Genomic DNA, 21,864 nt, shown 5'->3' on the forward strand with positions numbered 1-21,864 from the left:
TCCAGATGGTCTTGTGAGTGGCCCCGTCTGCTCTGGGGCAGGAGACATGGCTCCTGATCAGGCTCACGAGTGTTGGGGAGCTTCCGCAGCCTGGGGTGATCTGAGTTCCCTGAGGGAGCTTTGTACCTGATGAGAGGTGGGCTGCTCTGTGGGGTCACAGGGATGGGGGCAGCAAACTGTGGGATGCTGGGGGTTGATGCCCAGCCTGTATCTCATGGGCTTGTTCCCAGGCCTGGGGGCCCAGGTAGGAGGTAGAGACGAGGACCTGCCTTGTCAGGGAGGGTCATCACACTGGGCTGAGGAAGATGAAGCCAGTGGGTCCACTTTAGAGAGAACCCCTCACGCGCCCCCCCCCCCACCGAAGATGTGTGCTCCCCCAAGAGTTGGCAGAGGGTTGGCTGGTAGTGTGGGGAGCTGGCCTCCGTGTGCACCCCTGGGACCTCACCACAGGCTGGACAGAGGTGCTGCTGGACAGACACAGCCCCTGGTGGGTGGGCCGCTGCACATCTTCTGATCTCAGTGCTTCTGGGACCTGGGATCTGCTTGTGCAAACACTGAACCCCTTTTGGAGGGTTCTTCTCTGGGCCATGCGGGCCTGTTCATGCAATGAGCCAGTCTTCCCCATGATAAGGCAGCCTGCCACAGTGCAACAGACAGAGCTCCCCCAAGACTGAGAACAGGAGCAGAGTCTGAAACCCAGGAGGAGGGCTGTAGGCAGAGGTGCACCATGTCATTAAGTAGGGGGTGTGGAAACAATTTTGAAAAACCATGTAGCATCTGCACGTTCTTCATGACACTGCCTCAGCAATACTGAGCAGCATTCATTAGGGTTTACAAGGTGTCATGGGAAGTGGAGGGTCCCGGTAGGGGTCTTTCTGTTTCTTCCAGAGATCAGTGAAGCAGATAGAGATTTGGCGAGGAGAAGACCTGGCCCGTCTAACAGGCGTGGGCTGCCTCACACTTGGTGGGCGTGTGCATGGTGTGTAGGGGCTCTGTAGGGGATCAGCATTGACAACCTACCAGGTGACAGAGAAAGACATTTTGTCACACTCAGGAGAAGTGATGGCAAATATATCTTATTTCTTGAGCTTGCTGTAGTAAAGCTTGATCTTGGTAATATCTTGTAAAACCCCACCAGAAATTATGAAGTGTGCTGCCAAGTACTTGTGAATAAGTGTGGAAGCTGAGGGGGGCTGAGGATTGCCCCCAGTGGGGCTTTGGGGCCTGTCCCATGGTCACATGGTTGGGCTCTGCACCTTGCCCAGGGGCTCCGAGCATCCAGCGGGCTTGGGGTTGAAGCCCCAGCCAGCACTGGCATTGGGCTTTGCTCGTGACAGACACAGCCCCCCACCCTCCTTCTGTGGCAGCCACACTGCTGATGGAGGCCACAGGTGTGTCATCCCAAGGGTCTGCCATCCCATGTCACCGCAGAGCCTGGCCTGTGGTGGGCAAGCGGGGAGCACCTGCAGAGTGGGGCAGACTCTCAGCTGCTCCCTCCGTGTTCCGAGGCGCGTGTGTAGCCCCCTTGTCTGTGTGGTCTTTGGTTTAAGTGTGCTGCTCAGAGTTGGGAGGTCCTCCCCTTGGCTGTTCAGCACATCAGGGAGAGTTGGGTGGACGTGGTAGCAGACGCACCTGGGGCTCACAGGTGCCCCCATCCGTGAGGTTTGCTGCATCTGGGAAGGTTGACTGTTTGCACTTTGAATCACTGCAGCTCCTCGAGCAGAATGGAGGCTATGGAAATGCTGTCCCATCCCGAGGACCACCCCTTCCTGGGGGCTCCAGCAGTGGTGGTTACAGCGGAGGTGAGTAACCTCTGCCTCGTGCCCACCATTTGGCCTCTGGGGTTACCGCGTCCCTACTATACATAGGGCACCCAGATCCTGCTCTCTCAGGGCTTTTGGCCTGACAGCAGGAGATGGGCTACACGTTTGGGGTCCCCAGGATTCTCTTCAGGCTTGGATTGTCTCGGACTGCCAGAACTCAATGGAACTGAAACACTGACGGTCCAGGGAGCTGGAGAAGAACGTGAGTGTCCTCTCTCTTTGCCGTCAGGACAGCACTGGTTCTCTGCAGCATGGAAGGACAGCTGTGGGTGGCCATACAGGCATCGCCACCCATTGTGTGGCTGGCTCAGTTTCCAGCCCTGTGGAGGCCTGTGGCCCCTCTGTCAGTCACTTGTTGGTGTGGCCCATGGCCCAGGTGGATGAGGGCACACCTCGAAGGGTAGCGAGCAGGAGGGAAGCCCATTAGGAGGAGAGTATGTGGGGAATAGGACAGCCATAGTGGGAGCCATGGGGCTGGAGGGGGCCGGAGGGCTCCAAGTGGGGGCTTTGGCTGGGAGGCGTAGACACAGCTCTGGTGGGAGGAGAGGCAGGGCCAGTTGTTTTCCTTACAACTCTGCTCACGTTTGGTGAACGAGCCATGCTCTCCTTGGCCTGAGCTCTGTGTGGCCATGCCTGGGAAAGTTCTGGGAGGCTGTGCCAGGATGTGCCCCAGTGCTCATCCCCCAGCTCTCAGTGTTTGGGCTGTGGAAGCCAGTTCCTGGCTCCTTCAGCTCTCCCATGCCCTGGACACTGTGTCCATGCCCTGTGGGCCCTGGACGCCTCCCTGAACGTCCCATGTGTGGGACTGCCTCAGCTGCCATGGAGGGAGGTTCTCAGGGCACCAAGATAAGAGCCTTCCCCACACCTGTTTGCTGCACACGGAGGGGTGCTGGTACCTGGCCAGGGCTGGGCTGCAGACTGCCTGGTGAAGGGCCAGTGTAAACGTGGGCCATGTTGGCCACATCTCGGGGGCAGTCCCTACAGTCTGAGAGCTGCCGGCACCTTGTCTCAGTGGGGACCAGGCCATCTGGCAGCTAGTGCTGCCACGTCAGTCATAGGCTGCTGGGGATAGAGGGTGGAGGTCCTGGCAGATGACCCTCACAGCCCACATGCCGCCTGGTCATGCTGATCTCCTTTCAAGCCAACTTCTTCCACCAGAACCCCCTTTGACAACCTTGGGGACCCTGCATCTGTAGCTACTCTGTTCACGGCCCGGCAGCTATGTCTGCAGGTGCCTGTTTGCAGTCTGGCTCCATCCTGGCTGCCCTGCCTCTGCAAATGATCGATTTCTGCCCCAGGTGTTTACAAGGGCCAGCCGTGTGGCCTTCCTGGGACTGGCTTGGAGCCGAGCAGGCCTCCCGGCTGCATGGCCTGTTCTGTGTTCTCCCAGCATATTCTTCCCCACCCTTCCCTCCTCCAAGTGTCTGCGGCTTCCATGTCCCCTGACTTGTGCCCCTGCCTCTGAGCTGGAGGCTGCCTCCCTTTTGTTGGTTCCCTCAGCATGAGTTAGTGTGATGGGGGCCTTCCAGCTGGTGTCCAGTACATGCTACAAGTGGGTTGGGGGGACGTCATGGAGGTGGGAATGGAGGGCTGTGTGTGCCCAGAGGGTCCAGCTCTTCACGTTGCCCAGGTTCTGCCCTCGAGCGAACGGGTGGCCCGGTTGCTGGTCTTATGCCTGCTTCTGGATGTGGTGTGCTCCTTGCTGGTCCTGCTTCTCAGCTCGCGTCCCTGTGGGAGCAGCATCATAGCCGGGCCTAGGCCATGCCCCAATTGGACACTTATCTCTGCTTCCAGGCCTGGCGCTTGCTGAGTATGACCAGCCCTATGGTGGGCTCCTGGACATCCTGCGGGGGGGCACTGAGCGCCTCTTCACAAACATCAAGGACACCTCCTCCAAGGTCATCCAGTCCGTTGCCAAGTAAGTGAGGGCACAGCAGGTGGGCTCTCTGTAGTGGGGATTTCCTGTCCTTGGGGTTCTGTCCCGACTCCAGACCTGGCAGGACCCGGCCCTAAGGCAGTTGGTGAGCCTGGGATGCACCGTCTGCACAGGCTCTACCGCTGGGTCCATAGACCCAGGGGATGGGCTCTACGCTATGTGGTGACGGCAGCCACTCATTGCACCGCTGCCATGGCTGGCACGGGGGCCCATGGGAGTGCCTCACGTGGGACTGCGACCCTCTCCCCCTTAGGGGGGCGTTTTCCTTGGAGACAGTGAGCCGCCTCTGCCTCCGTGTCCCCGTTGCACTGTGACAGCACACCTCAATGTTTGTGCAGTTTCTGCTCCGTGGTGTGGAGCGAGCGGGGCAGTGGGGGGGCCCGGGGATGCCTCACGGTGCAGCCCCACTTAGTTACAGTGCTGACTTACTGGGGCTGGATAGAGTGTGTGGACTACATGTGTGCTTGGCCAGAGGCTGTCTTTCATGCTGGATGCTGACCTGTGGCCCCTCGGCTCTGTCTCGGGAGCTCCACGGGAGTAGCAGGCTGGGTGCTGCCGAGCCCTTGTGGGCACAGGTCTCCAGCTCAGGGATGTCCCCTCCTGAGGAGGCACCCCCTTGCTGTCCCGACAGTTTCGGAGGTCTGTGGGTGCTGAGCCATGCATCTCAGCTCAGGGGTCAGGTGGTGTGTTCCTGTGGGGTCACCTCTTTGATAGTGTGGGGATGGCTTGGCCTTGTTACCCTTGTTCTTTTATTTTGTGCAATGGTCATTGTGTTGTGTGCACACTGTTGACAACGTAGGTGAAGTCATGCACACGTGGCATGAGCGTGTGCACCCTTGCATATGGTGTGTGTGTGTTTGTGGGCATGCACGTGTGTGAGTGTTGGGCTGTGTTGGGCTGTGTAGCTCGGTGTTCTCGTAGCTGATGTCGCACCTTGTGGAATGAGAAAAGACTTGGCTAGATGTCTCACCAGACAGGGCATCTGTTAACACCTCTGTGACCCTCTGTGATGTCCGAGGTGGCAGGACGAGTCTGCGCTTCTGGTGTGGGCTCTCCAGTGTCTGGTCCTTGGAATCTCAAGTCATTGGACGAGTGTGGCTTGTGTTCTGGTTACGGAGGCAGAAGGGTTGGGCTGGGAACCTGGATAGGAGGAGCATCCAGCAACTGTCGGACTTAGCTACCTTCTGCATGTGCTTTTCAGTGGCGCTTCCGATGACAGGAGGCCTCACTTGGTGGTGCTGTGTCATGGGCCTGGCTGCTGTCTCTTGCACTGTGTGCCAATTACAGCGTGTCTTGCCTCTCGTTCTAGCGAGGGGTGTTGACGGGGTCTCAGGGTGGCATCCTGGGACTGGAGGGCTCTGGAGTTGCAGCTCCCTGGGGATGACGAGCAGGGGACTGTGGGATGTGCAGGAAGCTACTCAACCCTGCTGTCAGAAACACACATGAACTGGGGCAGACCTCCTTCCTACTGGGTTTGTCAGGCAGGCCCAGCATTTCACGGTTTCTCAGTGGGACTTGGGGGGAGAGCAAATACCAGGCCGCGGCCACATGGACATTGCCCATGGCCTCCTGTGTGGCTGAGGTGCTGGAGCCCCCGTGGGGCTGGAGGGGAGGGCTGGATGCTGGGCATCTGTCTGAGCTCTTGAACGCAGTTTCGACCAACAAAGGAATATGAAGTTGTCTTTCGTGAAGGGTAGAGACAATGGTGGTGTGCTCCCAGACGGAGCCGATGTCCTGACTCATTCTAGATTTGTGCACCTGTCTTACACTGCAAATGGGATGTTAATGTGAGGAAATAACCCTGACAGTGCACGTCAGGCAGGCCGTGCAAGCAGAATCCTGTGGGTGACTCGGGTGTGGTGGCCTGCAGACGCCAGCAGATGCACCTTAGGGCGGGGACGACACTTGGCATCGTCCTCGGGTCCCGTCGAGATCAAAGCGTAGACAAGGGTAGACCAAGGCATTGCCTGGCGTTGTCAATATCAAAGGTTTCTTGAACAAGAGAAAAAGGGTCTGTTTCGGGGTCCCAAGACCACCCCCTGGGTTGGAGGTTTGCTGAAGGACACCCAGGACTTGGCACAGAGTTTTCCTCAGAGCACTGGGAAAAGATGTGTAGGGCAGAGTCCGGGGGAGCCTGGCACAGCTTTCTGAGTCCTCCCAACTCTGGAGTCACATGGGACTCCTGTGATTCAAACCCGAACCACTGTAGCATGGATGACGTGTTGTCGTCCATCTGGAAATCCTCCAGAGACCCAGCACCAGGGCCTGCATTCAGCTGGTCCCAAGCATCCTCTGCCTGGCATGCATCAGGCTCCAGACTCTTGGGGGAAAGCAGGTCTGAGCATAGACCACATCTTGGTACAAGTAGTCCGGGCCCAGGGGTCCCCTCTCAGCAGTTCTGGGAACAGTGAGGGCCTCCCAAAATCGCTGGGCCATAGCCAAGAACCAGCCTGTCAAGCAGGCTTCTCTGCGAGTACATGGTTAGGCCTGTACCCGTCTTTTGTCCAGGGTTCACACTTAAAGTGTGACTCAGAGAGAGTGTCTGAGAGTCAGAAGCATCCAGACTGGAGGGGAAACATCTTAGGGACCGATGGACTCAGGTTCGCAGGGGGTCTACCCAGAAACCTCGCTGGTGCTTTGTTTCGCCAGCCCACGAGCAGAAGCAGAGCTGTGGACAGGAAAAGGCAGAAGGCACCGGTCCTAGCCCTTGTCTCAGCCATGACGTTCTTGCCCGTGACTACAAGTGCCCGGCAGCCGTGGTGTGGATGGCAGGCACACCTCTGCCCCTTGTCGGGCCTGCTGGCTGCAATCACAGAAGGAGCCCTCCGGATGCAGTCCTGTGTGGTGAGCTCCAGGCCCTCAAGAGGGTCTGGGGCCAACCCCAAGGCTCTAACATGCCGTGGGAGGGTCCATTGGAGGATGGCCTTGGTCACTGTTAGCCAGGGCCACTGAACAGCCCTCTCTGCTGCGGGCAGAGCCCTCATGGTGGGGTGTGTGGGCCCAGTGTCCTGGGAGGCCTGTCCATGGAGGAGGCCTGCCTGGGTGGCCTATGTGTGCAAGCCCGTGTTCTGGAAGTGTGGGTCTCGGGGGCCTGAGCCCGAGCCTGTGGGCGTGGTCTTGCATTGTTTCTTCCTGCGTGTGGACACATCCTAGACCCAGAAGGAACAGGTGCCCTGAGTCCCTGACTCTGCTCTCATTCCCCACCACCAACCCACCCAGGCAGGTAGAGAGGCCAGGACCCGTGGATGTGCACCTCTGGCCACAGGTGTTTCTCTCCTTCTGGCCTCTGTCTTCTAATCCATAGCTCTTTTTCTGAGATTTTTATTTTGTTTTACCAATGTCATTCTGTATTGTGTGTTCCATGTACTAATTCTTTTTGTGAAAAAAGTAAATATTGGCCAAAACTTTCTCTTTGTCTGTTGCTCCTCTCGTTTGTTTTGTCCTCCAGTGGGTGCTTTCCATTTTATTAGCGAGCGTGTGTGAGGGAGTGGGAGGCTGGGAGGGACAGGGAGAGAGAGAACCTCAGGCTGACTCCCCATGAGCACCAAGCCCAATCAGTGCAGGGCTTGATCCCGAAACCCTGAGAAAGCAACAATCAGACCCTCATCCAACTGAGCCCCCAGGTGCCCCTGTGCTGCAGTTAAAGGACGGCAAGTCCATGCTTGCCTTAGGTCTGTCAGCCTAGCCCAGGGTTTGAGCATATTTTAAGTATGTTGTACAATAGGTACTTAAATCTGTTGTAAATAAATTTTTGATGGTTTTATTGTTGTACATTTGGGTCTTTAACCAATTTGGATCTTACTTTGGGGATTTTTCTTGTCCCATTCTTCCCTGACAAGAGCAGCAGTTCCGCTGATGCCCAAGCTGGCGGCATTCCAGTCTTTTGTCTGGGCCCCCTTCCGCCCTCCCCAGAATATCGGCTGTTCTTGCACATCAGTTTCTTGGGATGAATTCTGGAATCCACTTGTCAAGGTGCCTGAATGGTCACTTAGGAAGCTGTTGCTTATTACCCACTTCATGATCATTTCAGATGCAGTTGGTCTGCACAGGGCTGACTGTCGCCTCCAACAGAGAGGCATCCCCAGGTCCAAGGGCTCTTTTCCTGCCCTCCTAGATGCCTGCTGGCTGCTGTCAGAGAGAAGGTGGGAGGTGCAGCGGGTGTGTGGGGCAGCGAGTCTGTGCCAGCTGTTCGGGTGCCTCTGGCCCTGCTGTGTGCGAAGCCAGTGGGACAGACTCTGCGGCTCACTCTGCCTCATGCAGAAGGCATCCCCCACTGCTTAGCTGGGTCTGTAACAAAAAGCTGTAGCATTAGACCTAAGCGAATGGAGAAATACACCATGTTCATGTTTGGGGAATAAATTTTTGAAGGTGGTGTCACTCAGTCTGTAAATTTATTGCAATATAAATAAAAATACTGATATTTTTACAGATTTTGATCTTAAGGTTTGTATGTAAGTTACCCAGAATTGCCAGGAGTGTATTAAAAAAATAAGAATGGGGTGAACCCATTGTGTGTCACTTTTCCTCAAACATGAGCGCTGTCCCCATGTAGGTGAAGTGGTTGGTTATGTGGGACTCGTATGAAACCTAGGAGTCTGGTTAATGAGCAGTGCTGTGACCATGGGCGCCTGTGTGTGGAAGGAAAACTTGAATCTTCATCCAGTAACGACCAAGAATATATATCCAATTAGTTAAAAGATCTCATTGTCAACAGCAATTTTTTTTAAGATTTTATTTATTTGTCAGAGAGAGAGAGAAACAGAGAGCTCAGAAGCAGTGGTGAGCAGCAGGCAGAGGGAGAAGCAGGCTCCCCTCAGAGCAGGGAGTCTGATTCGGAACTTGATCCCATGACCCTGGGATCATGTCTGGAGCCGAATGCACACCCCAACCGACTAAGCCACCCTACCATCTCACCAACAGCAGTTTTTTGGAGAAAGTTAAAATAGGGGCAGAAGATTTTTTTACATGTGATAAAACTACAGCAGCCATGGGAACAGTTGGTTAGTGAACATAATTTAGAAAACCCTCTATCCATCAAAACACACTTCTTGCAAGTTTCCAGAAAGGTACAACCCCGATTGGGAGTACGTGTATTTGAGGGACGGTGTCTATTAGGTGCGGTGGGTTCAGAGACCAGAAGCGGGCACAGAAGGCGTTAATGGGACAGATTGTGAATGAACTATGAGAAGATGCTCAGCTTTGGTAGTGTTTGTAGATGCTGGAGAGCTGATGGGTGCATGCAGACCACAGACACATGTCACTGAGTGGGTGCCTGGCATGTCTGTCCCCGCTTCCTACGCTCTGCCCAGCCTTCTGTGATCATGATTGAGCCTTTCACCGGAGCTCCAGACTCTTCTTTCCTGTTACATTTCTTTTTTTAAACTTCTTTTGCTGACTGCGTCAGAGTTCATGGCCCATACTTCCAGCTGCTCCAGCTCTGCTCTCTCCGCAGCACCAGCTCCAATCCTCCTTGCCACCGCGGGCACTCGTTGCCAGCCTTCAGCAGTGTGCGTACATGGCCTGCTTGCCAGATGCCCTGAGGCCATTGTTATTCAGAGCAAACTGGCATCTATTAAATCAGCTAAGAACAAGAAAAGTGAAAGTTTTTTTTTACCCGGTCTTCCTCTTTGACTTCCATTCTTTATGTAGATCCAAGTTTCCCGACCAAAGTGTTTTCCTTCCCTCAGGGAAACTTCTTTTAAGGAGTCTTCAAGGCAGGTCTACTGGCAACACATGCCTTCAGTGTTTGCCTGACAGAGTCTTTATTGCTCCTCACTTGGGGAGGGTAATTCACAGTGTGTAGGATTCTAGGTTTTTCTGGTGGGGTTTTTTCTCTCCACACTACATGTTTTACTCTCTTCTTGTTGGCGTGGTTTCTGAACAGATTGCTCCTGCATGGTGTTCTTGGAGCATCCGGGGTCTGGGCTTTGGTGTCTGACGTTAGTTTGGGGAAATTCTCAGTCGTTCTCAGCTCACATATTTCTGCCGTTTCTTCTCTTCTCTGAGTCTTGTGTTCCATCGCATGCGTGGTGCACCTTTGTGGCTGCCCCCCATCCCTGGAGACTCTGTTCTGGATTTTGTCGGTCTTTATTCTCTGTGCTTTTCATTTTTCAAGGATTCTTTGGCTAGATCTTCCAACTTGGAGATCTTTCCTCTGCTACCTTCGGGCTAATCAGCCCCTCAGAGGCATTCTTTATTTCTGCCAGTTTTTCACTTGGTCTTAGCCAAAGGGCTGAGAAGCGATTCTGCCACAGTTTTTATCTCCAGCATTTCTTTTTGATCCTTTCTTGGAACCTTTATCTCTGTTCACACTGCCCCTCTGTTCTTGTCCGCTATTCACTTTGTCAGTTAGAGCCCTTACATGTTAATCATAGCTTCTTTAGTTCCTGGTCCTGTACTGGCAAGGCCCCTGCCATGTCTGGTTCTGATGCCTTCTCTGTCTCTTGGAACTCAGTTTTTGCCAGACATGATGAGCTGTCTTGCGTTTTTGTTACCAGCTCCCACTGCCATATGACTTTAGAGGAGACTGGCAGTCAGTTTGCACTGGGTCTTGACCTGTCCATCACTTGCAGTTTCTAACTTCTTGTCCATCTCTACTCTGGACACACGGGCCTGACGCTGACAGGTGCACACTTGGACACACAATGTTCCCGCGAGCCGCAGCCTGAACCCCTGCAGGACTCCCTCTGGTTAGAGTTTCATAACCTAACTCTAGAAATTTCCTGTAATAACCAAGGCTCTTCTTGTTAATTCCAGTTATGCAAAGGGAGACTTGGACATCTCTTACATCACATCCAGAATTGCTGGTATGTTTGCCTCTGTTAACTATAAGGACATGCTTCTGCTTCTTCCCTAACAGTGGCTCACGGGAGGCAGGGTGTGAGTGGTGGGGAAGGAGAGGGTGCCCTTGGGCAGCCACTCACTTACCCAAGATGGGGCCCGGAGCACTTGTTCCTCTGTCCAGTGTATCCCCAGGCCCTGCCGTGGACAGTCCCAGCGTTGACCCACCTTCTCCCCTGCTCTGGAACTTTCTGGAACTTGGAGATTGTGAGGGGCATGATGCAGAGCACATTTAAAACTTGGGTCTTCAAACACCCAAACCAGAATCCAGATACTAGGAGACCCTGTTGTGCCTCAAGCTGTCCGGCCAAGCTTCCCATCCCAGAGACACTGTCTGGAGATTCCAAAGGGTGGCTGGGGTGGTGAGGTCTGTGTTCTGTCCATTCCTGGCAGCCATTGGACTGATCAGTCAGCAGCTGTGGGGAGGTGAGGAGCAGGGGTCCCAGTGGCCAGCTGTCCTGCCTGCGGCTGACACGGGCTTTTCTCTTTCAGTGATGTCATTCCCAGCAGAAGGTGTGGAGTCAGCTATAAAGAATAACATAGAAGACGTACGGTTGTTTCTGGACTCCAAGCACCCGGGACACTATGCAGTCTACAACCTGTCCCCGAGAACGTACCGGTCCTCTAAGTTTCATAACCGGGTGGGTGGCCTGGACATTTGCTTCTCACTCCATACAGTTTTCTTCATCGGCCCTCAGACTCATGTGTGGGATTCCCCAGCAGCAGCAGTGGCAGTAGGCGGAGCCCAGGGTTCTGGTGTGGGGGGCTTGAGTATGGCAATGTGGGGACATGGCAGGAGATGGTGGGGACAGGGGCTTTCTCTGTACGATTCCAGTCATATGGGCTTTGTTATGTCCCCTAAAATTGCCCCAATCTAGGGGGCCTTGTTGGTCCTCACCAGTGAGCCTGTGGGAGGCCATGTGGTTTTCTTAATGAATGACCACAGGGGATGCAGACACTTTCATGGTATTTAGAGTGAGCCAAGCATGGAAAGGGCAGGCTTTCCAGTTTTTCTGCCAGGTTTGTGTAGCTTGGTACACATCATGGAGCAATAGAGCTCGGGAGCAGGGGTCCTGGTGGCATCTGTCCAGAGCCCATGCCCATGGTGGGGCTCCTCCCTACCCTATGTCTGCACCCCCAGCTGGTGCGGGGAACCCAGGCAGAGCCAAGCCCTCTGCCTGCAGGTCTCCGAGTGTGGCTGGGCGGCCAGGCGGGCCCCAAACCTTCGCAGCCTGTACAGCGTTTGCAGGAACATGCATTCGTGGCTCCGGCAAGACCACAAGAATGTCTGCGTTGTGCACTGCATGGTGAGTGTGAGGCTGCCCCATCCCTTCCTTTCACCTTGGGGGGTGCAGTGCTTGAGAAGAACACATAAATCAGAGGAAATAACCCATGCTCCGGGGAAACTCATGATTGGCTGAGGGGGCGAGAGCAGACGTGAGATCCAGGGCACCGAGGAGGGAGGCCGGTGGGGCAGCTGGGGTCCTCTGCACAATTAGAGACCTTGTCTGATGGCAGGGGAGAACCTTGGTGGGACTTGGGACACCTGCAGTGACTGCTCTTGGAGAGGCCACTGAATGCGGCCTGCTGGCTTCTGGAGGGCCGGGGTCTGTTTGGGACATGCTGGGCCAGCCCGTGGACTCATGGCAGGTCCTGTGAGGAGCAGGTTCTGCCCTGGTGTCTGCAGCGGTGACCCCAGGCCTAGCTGCCCTGGCATGGCCCCTGTCATTTCCAGGTCATAGACCCTGAAGGGAGCAGTGGCTGCCTGTGCCTTGTGGGACCCACACCTTCTGTGGGTCCCTGCCGCTTCTTGGGGAAGACTGCCTGCATAGGCAGTCCCCTTCCTCCTCTACAGCACACGAGGGGTCCCCACGGGTTATCCTCTCTTCTCCCTACAAGGCAGCACCCACGGGAGCCTCAGCAGCCTGGCACTGAGGCCACTCTGCTTCATGGGACCCCCGTCTCTGCCCTCCTCACTGTGGCTGAGGACAAGCCTTATTTCCAGTTTCCCACCTGCATGGTGAGGGACCTAGGTTCCTTCTGGACTCTGAGTTCCCCACTTCCTTTCAGGTGTGGTTTTCGTAAGTTCCCTGTATGTTCTGAGATGGGGGAAGCCCCTGTGGCTCTTGTCTAGGGAGGCATGTGACTGGGACGCCGCGGCTGTGCAAGCCTGGCCTGTGCTGTCTGTCCTAGGACGGAAGAGCCGCGTCTGCTGTTGCCGTCTGCTCCTTCCTGTGCTTCTGCCGGCTCTTTACCACCGCGGAGGCTGCCGTGTACATGTTCAGTATGAAGCGCTGCCCGCCGGGCATCTGGCCGTCCCACAAGAGGTACTGTGCGCCCCACTCTGGAGGGCCATCTGCAACATCACCCTCGTCGTCACTGACGTTGCTGGGGGTGGGCAGATTCTGGGGCCCGTGTGCAGAAGTGGGTGAGGCCACACCTTTGGGGGAATCTGTGCCCTCCTGAATCTTAGCTGGCCACCAGAGGGACACCCACAGTGTCCCCTTGTGGGACAGACAGGAATCCGAGTGGCTTCAGGACAAGACCCCAATGTATCTGACGGGGTATGTAAGGTGACTGTTGAATGTGTGGAAGGCGCTAATGAAGAAGGTGGGCAAGATGCAGGAGCCTGTGGTCACTTCAGCAAAGGCAGAAACTGTGAGTCTCGCACACTAGACACCAGATGGGGAAAAGGGCAGGTTAGTGGAGGCTGCACTCCAGGGAGGGAAGGGTCTCAGCCTCTTGAGGGCAGGGCCGGAGGCATCACCCAATCGAAGCTCAGAGAGGGGTCGGGAAGGGGCCTGGGCAGCCAGGCCTGCCGGGACTTTACAGGAGGCAGAACGATGGGGAGGGCAACATGAGCAGACAAGGTTGCTGAGGAAGTCCCAAAATTAACAAGATGCCAAACCTCCAAAGTTCAGAGGACACGAAACAGGGTGAAACCCTCAACAAACAGGCAGAAAACCCACTCAGACGCACCGGACTTCATCTGCTGGAGACCCCACATGGAGACCCCCTTATGGAGATCCCCCATGGAGAGACATCAGAGGCGTTGTCCGAACCCAGGCAACCAGTAAAGATTCTGAGTATGACAGTAAGTCAGCAGGGGAAATCAGCGGAGTCATAAAAAGTGCTCACTTATTCGAGGAAAAGACCAAAGAAGAAGTGAGAAATAGAAAACAGGAGAACCCGGCCTCCACAGTCGAGCTCTAGACGTGCCTGTTAGGAGGGGGATTGTCAGACTGGACAAGAGAGCAGCAGCATCCAGCGATGACCTGTTGGGAGGAGCCCTGCGTCCCATGCAGACAGAGGAAGATGGAGGGTGGGGGCACAGGTGCCCCGTGACTGGTCACTGCAGACAGTGGCTCAGAGAGCCCACACGTGCTTCTCTGCCTCTGCGGGTCAGGTGGCCAGGCTTTGTTGCAGGGTTAACCTCGCTGAGAAAGTCTGCTGCTTCCTCTCTGGTATACTTCTGTGCTCGCTCAGCGTGTTGGTGGGTTGCATGGGCGTGGATGGGGTGTGGGCATCCTGGCTTTGTGGCGTGAGTGAGAGGAGTGTAGGTATCCCGTTATATGGGGGAGAGCTCCCTGAGCAAGTCTCCTAGCGCGATGCCATGTGAGACCCATGCTCAGAAGTGGCCACCCTTGCCTCTTGTTTGGAAGCCACTCCCTTCCCTGTCTCTTCGAGACAGATGCCTGTTGTGTGCACCCTACAGGTGCCGAGAAAACCAACCAGGTGAGCTGGAGCAGTGACTGACGTGAGAGTGGATTCCAGAATTTTAGAGCAGAAAACAGAATTGGAAGGAGTAATGGGCAGTCAGTTATAGTGTAGGCATCAACATTCCTGCCTTGGCAGTGAACAAAACAAGAACTTGGATGGTCAGTTCTGGGCAGCCCTCCGGATGACATCTGAAGGCCCTTCCACCCAACAACCAAAACAGACACGTTCCTCTTGAGCTCTCATAGACCATTCAGTAAGAAGGATCATATTCTGGGCCATTAAGCTGCAGTCACGGGAGGATAGCAGTCCCACGAGGTGTGTTTATAATAAAGCTGCACCAGGATTGGTAACCAACAAGGGCACCTGGCTAGCTCAGTCAGGTGCATCAGATGGTGAGTATGAGCCCCATGTGGGCTGTGGAGATTGCTTTATAATATATATTTTTTAAGATTTTATTTATTTGAGAGAGAGAGAGACAGTGACAGAGAGCATGAGAGAGGAGAGGGTTAGAGGGAGAAGTAGACTCCCGGTGGAGCCAGGAGCCTGATGCGGAACTTGATCCCGGGACTCCGGGACCATGACCTGAGCCGAAGGCAGCTGCCCAACCAACTGAGCCACCCAGGTGCCCCTGCTTTATAATATTTTTAAAAAGAAATTAATAACTGATAGTTGGAAAATTTTCTAAATTTTTCAAAATTAATCTACTCCTGTATTGCCTATGAGTCAAAGAAAACGTTTCAAGGGAAGCTTAAAGATTTTTTTTTTTTAATATTTTATTTATTTACTTGAGAGAGAGACAGTGAGAGAGAGCATGAACGAGGAGAAGGTCAGAGAGAGAAGCAACTCCCCATGGAGCTGGGAGTCCGATGCGGGACTCGATCCCGGGACTCCAGGATCATGACCTGAGCTGAAGGCAGTCGTCCAACCAACTGAGCCACCCAGGCATCCCAAGCTTAAAGATATTTTAAACCAAATGAAAATTACATCACAAATTGTGCAATGAAACTGTAGCACACTACTCCAAGGAAAGTTAGACACACTGAGTACCCATATCTGGGAACCAGATGCACTGAGTACTCGTGTCTATGGAAACCAGGTGCGGTGAGCCGACTACCTCACTGAGTACTCGTGTCTGTGGAAACCAGATGCGGTGAGCTGTGTGTAACACTGAGTACTTGTGCCTGTGGAAACCAGGTGTGGTGAGCTGCATGTCACACTGAGTACTCACGTCTGTGGAAACCAGGTGCGGTGAGCTGTGTGTCACTGAGAACTCGAGTCTGTGGAAACCAGGTGCAATGAGCTGTTTGGTGCATTGAGTACTCGTGTCAGAAACTGGGTGTGGGGCGCTAACTGGAGCTTCGGGGACATGGCAGGCGGCTGACGTAGAGTGCCTCTGGCCCCTGCAGGTACATTGAGTACATGTGTGACATGGTGGCAGAAGAGCCCATCACGCCCCACAGCAAGCCGATCTTGGTGAAAGCCGTGGTCATGACGCCTGTGCCACTGTTCAGCAAGCAGAGGAATGGCTGCCGGCCCTTCTGCGAGGTCTATGTGGGGGACGAGCGTGTGACCACCACATCTCAGGAGTATGACAAGATGAGGTGAGCTCCGAGCTCAGGGCCTCTGTGTTCCATGGCCTTCAGATTCATTCACTTTCCCTCCTCCGGGAGACTTGTAAGGAGAAAGTCTGGCCAAGCTGTGGAAAAGTGCTGAGGCCCTATCTGAGGTCAAGGTGCGGAGCAGGAACAGGCTTCATGATCCTGTCCCAGCCGGTGGGTGACAGGTGTGAGAGGTTCTCTGACTGGTGTGCTGAGGAGTAGCTTCTTAGAGTCCATTCCCAGAGTCACACCCCCTCCCAGAATAATTTGACAGGAAGCCTAGCAAAATGAGTGCGTGTGGATCTCAGTGTTGGTGCGTTAGGGGAGCTCGAGGTTCTTGCCAGAGAGCCGCAGCCTTCCAGGACCACCGCTCTCTGGAAGGCTGTGTGTGTGACTTAAGTGAACCTTTCTTCATTCTTCCGCTTTTCAGGGATTTCAAAATTGAGGATGGCAAAGCAGTCATCCCCCTGGGCATAACTGTGCAAGGAGACGTGCTTATTATAATCTACCACGCCAGGTCCACTCTGGGAGGAAGACTGCAGGCCAAGGTACGTGGGCACTCAGGCCACCCTGGGCTGTCAGTCCATGGGTTCTCGCTGAGGGTTCTTGGGCCCAATGTTCGGTGAGAAGTGCCTTGTGTGGTACAAGGCAGAGGGGATTTTAGCCCAAAACACCCGGAGTTCCCGTGCTGCGGGATGCTGTCTGCGTGGGGCCTGCTGAGTTACAGCTCTGAGGCTGCCCTACCTCAGACCCTGAGAAGCTGCTTGTCGGGAGGGCGCTGTGCATCAGGCTGTCTGAGCCCGTCAGCTGGGAAGCGTGTGTGTGCGGTGTGAGCACATGATGTGCCCTCCCCAGCTTAAGCATCTCTTGTCTGCACCCTCTCTGCAGGTGGCATCCATGAAGATGTTCCAGGTCCAGTTTCACACGGGCTTTGTGCCTCGGAATGCAACGACTGTGAAATTTGCCAAGTATGTGGATGTCACACATGGGAGAGGTCAGGAGGGTCAGGGGCACAGTGCCCGCCTGCTGTGTACCCCGTGGAAATGAGTGCCGTGCGCTGGACACTGGCAGGCGATGTGGTTCCTGCATGGCTGGGATGCCACACTGTACTCCAGTCCTGGGTCTCTCTCCACCTCTGAGCGTGTTTACTGTCCAGCAGGTGACGCCTCCAGTGGGCTGTGGCAGCTGCCACCGTGCACCTCGGGGACCTGGGGACTGACCTGGTGCATTTCTTGTTAGAATGTAGCCATTGACCCACTGGATATGGAATGAACAGCTGAATGGGTGTTCATTGCTCTTTGACACAGAGAGCACCTAGGACGTGGGAGTGCTCTGCTAGGCACTGAGGTCGGAGGTGATTGGGGGAAGTCCATAGTCTGGGGTTAGAGATAAAAACCAAAATACACACAGTCAGGGATAATCCCCTTGACTCACCCAAGGCTCTTTAGTTTCTTGTGTTCCCGGATTCGTTACCTTGTTAAAGTCCCGCGTAAGGGCCTCAGACACCTCGCTCCTAGTCCGTGGTGGGTATGCATACCTTATATTTGAGGCAAAGGGGCTCAGGTAGTAGGACAGGTTGGCACAGTGGGCATTTGGGACAGAGAGAGAGCACATGCAAGTGGGAGAGAGAATCCCAGGCAGACTCCCCACCTAGCACGAGCCCGGTGCAGGGCTTGATCTCATGACCCTGAGATCATAACCTAAGCCGAAACCAAGTCAGACACTTAACTGACAGTAACCCCCAGACGCCCCAGGGGCATTTTGATTCCAGTTGGCCATTTTTCCCCTTGGTCTCACACGCATGCACACCTACCACCCACCTTTCGCCCCTGGAAGCATCCTTCCAGGGGTGAAAGGAGAGCTGGGGAGGAGCTCTGGGACCCACTGCTTATGGCTGCCCAGGTCCCACACTCTCCAGACCTGGGCCCCTCTCTGCCCAGTGAATAAAGGGAGTGTTAGGACTCACTCCTGCAGTCTTGGGAGGACTCAGCTCTGACCCTCTGGGTGCAGAGGACCAGGGAGTGGCTGCCTCTGACATGGGGACTTCTGTGGGGGCTGGAAAGGGCATTTCTCCTGCAAACGTCCCAGTTGCAAGCACAGAACTTGACTGAGTTGTGCTCTCAGGCCCATGTGTTACTGCCTGTGTGGTGCTTCCAAAGATGGATTACTTAAATGAGGAGAAAGTTGTTGCATTGCCTGATGGATGGAGGAAAGTGCATGTCTCCTGTGGGCGGAGAGGCGGTGGGAACTATTTTGCGGAGAGGCAGTGGGAATAGGACAGCTTGAAAGAACTTGGAACAGTGTCCATGGGTCCATCCTCAATGAGCTCTCCTGTCACTGAGGGAGGGTCACCAGTGTGTTCAAGTGGGCAGAATTGAATTCATGACACAGGAAGCATTTTTGTTTCTGAGCCAAGCATGTTGGCCCCTGGGGCCATCTAGTGAGGCCTGGGCCTTACAGCCTCCTGCTGTGTGGGGCGGGGTTGTGGGGGTAGTGGCCCTGCTCACAGACCCTCATTGTTCCCTCACTGGCCTGTGAGGTGAGCTGGGTAGGCCAAGCCCCAGAGGCCCTCCTCAGGGATGAGGCAGGGTGGGGAGGGGGGGCATGGGGGTTCGCCAACGTGGTGCCCAGAGCTGCCCCCAAGGCCCTGTGGCCCCCAGAGCTGAGCCTACAGAGGTCATGTGCTCCTTTGTGTGGAACCCTGCCTCGCTCCTTCCTTGTGGATGGGGGTCTAGGCCTCACCTGGCCCCTGCTGGCTGCTGGACTCCCCTTGACTGACATCGCTGCCTTGGGTCTTACCCCTGCGGTTTCCCTGGGAGCTGCTCCTGCCTAATGGTGTAGTGACCAATGTTGTCTCCTTGTTGTGGGTGCTTGATGGAGAGAGGGAGTGCACCTTGGCCTGAGAGCCCAAAGAGCTCTGCTCCTGCCCTTGTTGCCTCAACAAGAGGAGCTCGGCTTCGGGCTGTTGTTGCCCACGTAGCTGCCCTGTTGGGTGTCCTCCCCTCACACAAAGGTGGTTTTGTCTCTGAAGGAGTGGGAAGGATTGAAACCAGTGACGTTCCACATTAGGGTTATGCCTGCTCACTTATTTTATTTCTTTGAGTCCCTGGAAGTCTGCCAGGCTTTTCCACCCAGACTGACCACCCAGTCTGCCTCCATGTCCGTAGCCCCACTGTCCGGTGGCTGTGTTTCGTTTTGGGCTCACAGATGTCACAGAGGACCAAGGGCGGCTCCCTCCACAGCTTGGGTCACTAAGGAACCTGCTGCCCCTTTTGAAATAAGTAATGCCCAAAGACGTCAGGTGACTTAAAAGAACATGGAGGCTGGGAGCCTGCTGCCTTGCTGAGGAATGGGCCTCAGCAGCATGGTCTGTGAACACATTGTCCGAGATGACCAGAGGGAACACGGGGGAAATGCTGGACTCCCTAGAGCTTTGGAGCCCCCCGAACTGATGGTGACCCTGCAGTGATGCCCCTACACCCAGTCTTGGCGTAACTTGTCTCTCCTCTCCCGCCAGCCGCGTGCCCCGCCTCCCGTTGCCCTGCCACCCTCCCCAGAGGTGGTTTTGGTTTTACGGGCACCTGTGAACAGTTAGGGATTTTTGGCAGGGTGGACAGCGTTGTTTAATGGAAACGCACATTAAGGTCCCTGAGTGCCTGATCTGGATCACAGGGCTGGGGGTGAGGGCCACCCACACTCCCACAGCAGAAGGGCCATGTCCTGCCGGCGCACCTGCCCTGGCAAGCACACGTGCCACTCCATGCTCACTTTCTGGTTAACGTGGGTTGGCTGACTGACCGTGAAAAGTCCTTCCTAACTGGCGTCTGGCCTCCACTTGTAGGTATGACCTGGATGCGTGTGACATTCAGGAGAAATACCCGGATTTATTCCAAGTGAACCTGGAGGTGGAGGTGGAGCCCAGAGACAGGCCCAGCCGGGAGGCTCCACCCTGGGAGAGCACCAGCATGAGGGGACTGAACCCCAAAATCCTGTTTTCCAGCCGGGAGGAGCAGCAAGACATTCTCTCTAAATTTGGTGAGATTCTTGTGTTCCAAACATGTAGGTGGTGGTGCTGCTGCCACTGGAGACTCCTGGGGGCTGGGATCATCCCCATCCTGGGGTCTGGCTTTGCATGGGCAGAAGGCGGCGCAGAGCCCCGACTTGGGACCTTCTCCAACACCAGCTCTCATGCCCCACATGCTCGCATTTCCCAGGTTCACGACTCTGCGGCTGCTCCCAGACCCCCAGGGTGCTGGGTGGCAGCTGACCTTTGGGGTCATCGTGGGTCAGGCTGGAATTGCTTGCTGTTTTCAGCATACCTGGAAGAAGTCAAGGCTTTGTTTGGACCTGCAGGGCACAGTGGGGCAGGTGGTCGCTCACCAGGTTGGCTGTTTTGAAAGCATTTAGAAGGGCTACACGTGTCCATCTGTGGGCAGGGCGTGTGATCTCACTTCCTGATGACGTCATGGTCGTCTTCATGTTCTTGGTTTGCCCATCTTACGGTCTCTTCCTTGGGAGTGTCTGTGTCCATATGAGTGGCATGGGGCAATGTCTGGGTGAACTGGGAGCTGCTCACGGACTGGACCCTGTCTGGTGGTCAGTGCAGGTTCCCCAGGGCTTTAGCTGTGTGGCCTGGCCACTCCAAGAGACGCTTGGCAGCCTGGGGCGTTGGCCCTGAAGCCACCTGGCTGGCCACAGCAGGCGGTGGTGGCATTGTGGGCTGGGTCCTTGACGTGGTCTTCTCCCTGGCAGGGAAGCCAGAGCTCCCCAGGCAGCCTGGCTCCACCGCCCAGTATGACGCTGATGCCGGCTCTCTGGATGCCGAGCCCACAGAGTCCGATTCACCGCAGAGCAGCAGCACGGACAGCAGCCGCTTCCTCCACACGCTAGATTGGCACGGTGGGTGCAGGCCCCCTCCAGGGACCCTGTGCCCCTAAGCCATCGGATCCAGCCTGCCGTGCAGGCGACATCTTCTCCCCTTAGGCCTGAGTACTTTCCCTGGGGTCAGCTGTTTCCAGACCCTCTGCTTTGCGGCTTCTGGCAAGGCCTCACCCTGCCGTCCTGTCTACTGTGCTTCTTTTCTCAGAGGAGAAGGACCCCGAGACGGGCCCCGAAGGTCGCTTTGCCAAGGAGAGTGCATCAGCCCCGGCGGAGGATGCAGCGGGCAGTGAGCCTTCTGATGAGGAAGCAGCGACGCTCTCAGCAGAGAGCAGGGACGCAGCTGAGGAGGACATGCCGGGCCCGGCAGTGAGGGTGCAAGAGCGAGAGTTGATTTTTGATGCGGTCACACCGGCCACGCCACAGGAGCCCACACTACAGGAAGACAGTGTCGATCTCCTGGGGCTGAACTCCGAGGCGGGGTTGGCACCTCCCTCGCAGGCCTGCGGGGCAGCCTCCAGTACCGCCGACCTGCTCAGCTGCCTCCTGGGGGCCCCTGACACGGCTCCAGAAGTCCCCTCAGGCGATTTGCTGGGTGGAGAGGCCCCCCTGCTCTTTGCAAGCCCAGCCCCTTCCTTGAGCACACAGAGCCCACCCCAGGAAGGGCAGGCTACAGCTGGTACGTTACTCCGTCTGTTGGGGAAATAGAGGAGAGGGTTTTCGCCCTTGGCCATGCTGTCAAGGTTCCCTAGGAGGGGCTCCTGACAGTGGACGGGTGGGGTCAGCACCTGGCCCCTCAGCCACCCGCTGGAGAGCCGGCTGCTCTGCGGGCAGACTCCCAGGCCCCTGTGGCACTCCCTCTCCCTCCCTCTCACAGGCTGCCTCTCCTGGGAGAGTCTAGGGTGAGGCCCTTCTGGCATCCAGCGCCGCCTTGGAGCAGACGGTGTGGCCTCAGCCTGGGTCTGAGGGGCCGTCGCGCTGGCTGGGACCCACTTGACCTTGAGGCTGATACCTGGGGCCCAAGGCACCACACAGAGCCTCCCATCTGCCCACTTTCTGGGTATTTTTC

The 21,864-nt window shown here is 55.7% G+C and overlaps 1 protein-coding gene across 14 annotated transcripts in view; it reads left to right on the forward strand.

Annotated features, from left to right (window-relative positions):
• GAK (cyclin G associated kinase) overlaps positions 1-21,864 on the forward strand; it is a 56,271-nt gene that overhangs the window by 26,709 nt on the left and 7,698 nt on the right. For 9 of the 14 annotated variants that reach the window (XM_082727191.1, XM_082727196.1, XM_082727197.1 and 6 more), the window contains 12 exons: positions 1,712-1,802; positions 3,618-3,741; positions 10,516-10,565; positions 11,092-11,240; positions 11,784-11,906; positions 12,793-12,926; positions 15,726-15,920; positions 16,348-16,465; positions 16,806-16,885; positions 19,759-19,952; positions 20,670-20,816; positions 21,004-21,474. In XM_082727191.1, the coding sequence (XP_082583317.1) occupies positions 1,712-1,802; positions 3,618-3,741; positions 10,516-10,565; positions 11,092-11,240; positions 11,784-11,906; positions 12,793-12,926; positions 15,726-15,920; positions 16,348-16,465; positions 16,806-16,885; positions 19,759-19,952; positions 20,670-20,816; positions 21,004-21,474 (1,876 nt within the window). The remainder of the gene's footprint in view (positions 1-1,711; positions 1,803-3,617; positions 3,742-10,515; positions 10,566-11,091; positions 11,241-11,783; positions 11,907-12,792; positions 12,927-15,725; positions 15,921-16,347; positions 16,466-16,805; positions 16,886-19,758; positions 19,953-20,669; positions 20,817-21,003; positions 21,475-21,864) is intronic. The other 5 variants (XM_082727192.1, XM_082727190.1, XM_082727195.1 and 2 more) reach the window with 1 other exon arrangement.

The sequence above is a fragment of the Mustela nivalis genome (assembly GCF_964662115.1).
Source record: "Mustela nivalis genome assembly, chromosome: 4".
In the NCBI taxonomy this organism is placed as follows: Eukaryota; Metazoa; Chordata; class Mammalia; order Carnivora; family Mustelidae; genus Mustela; species Mustela nivalis.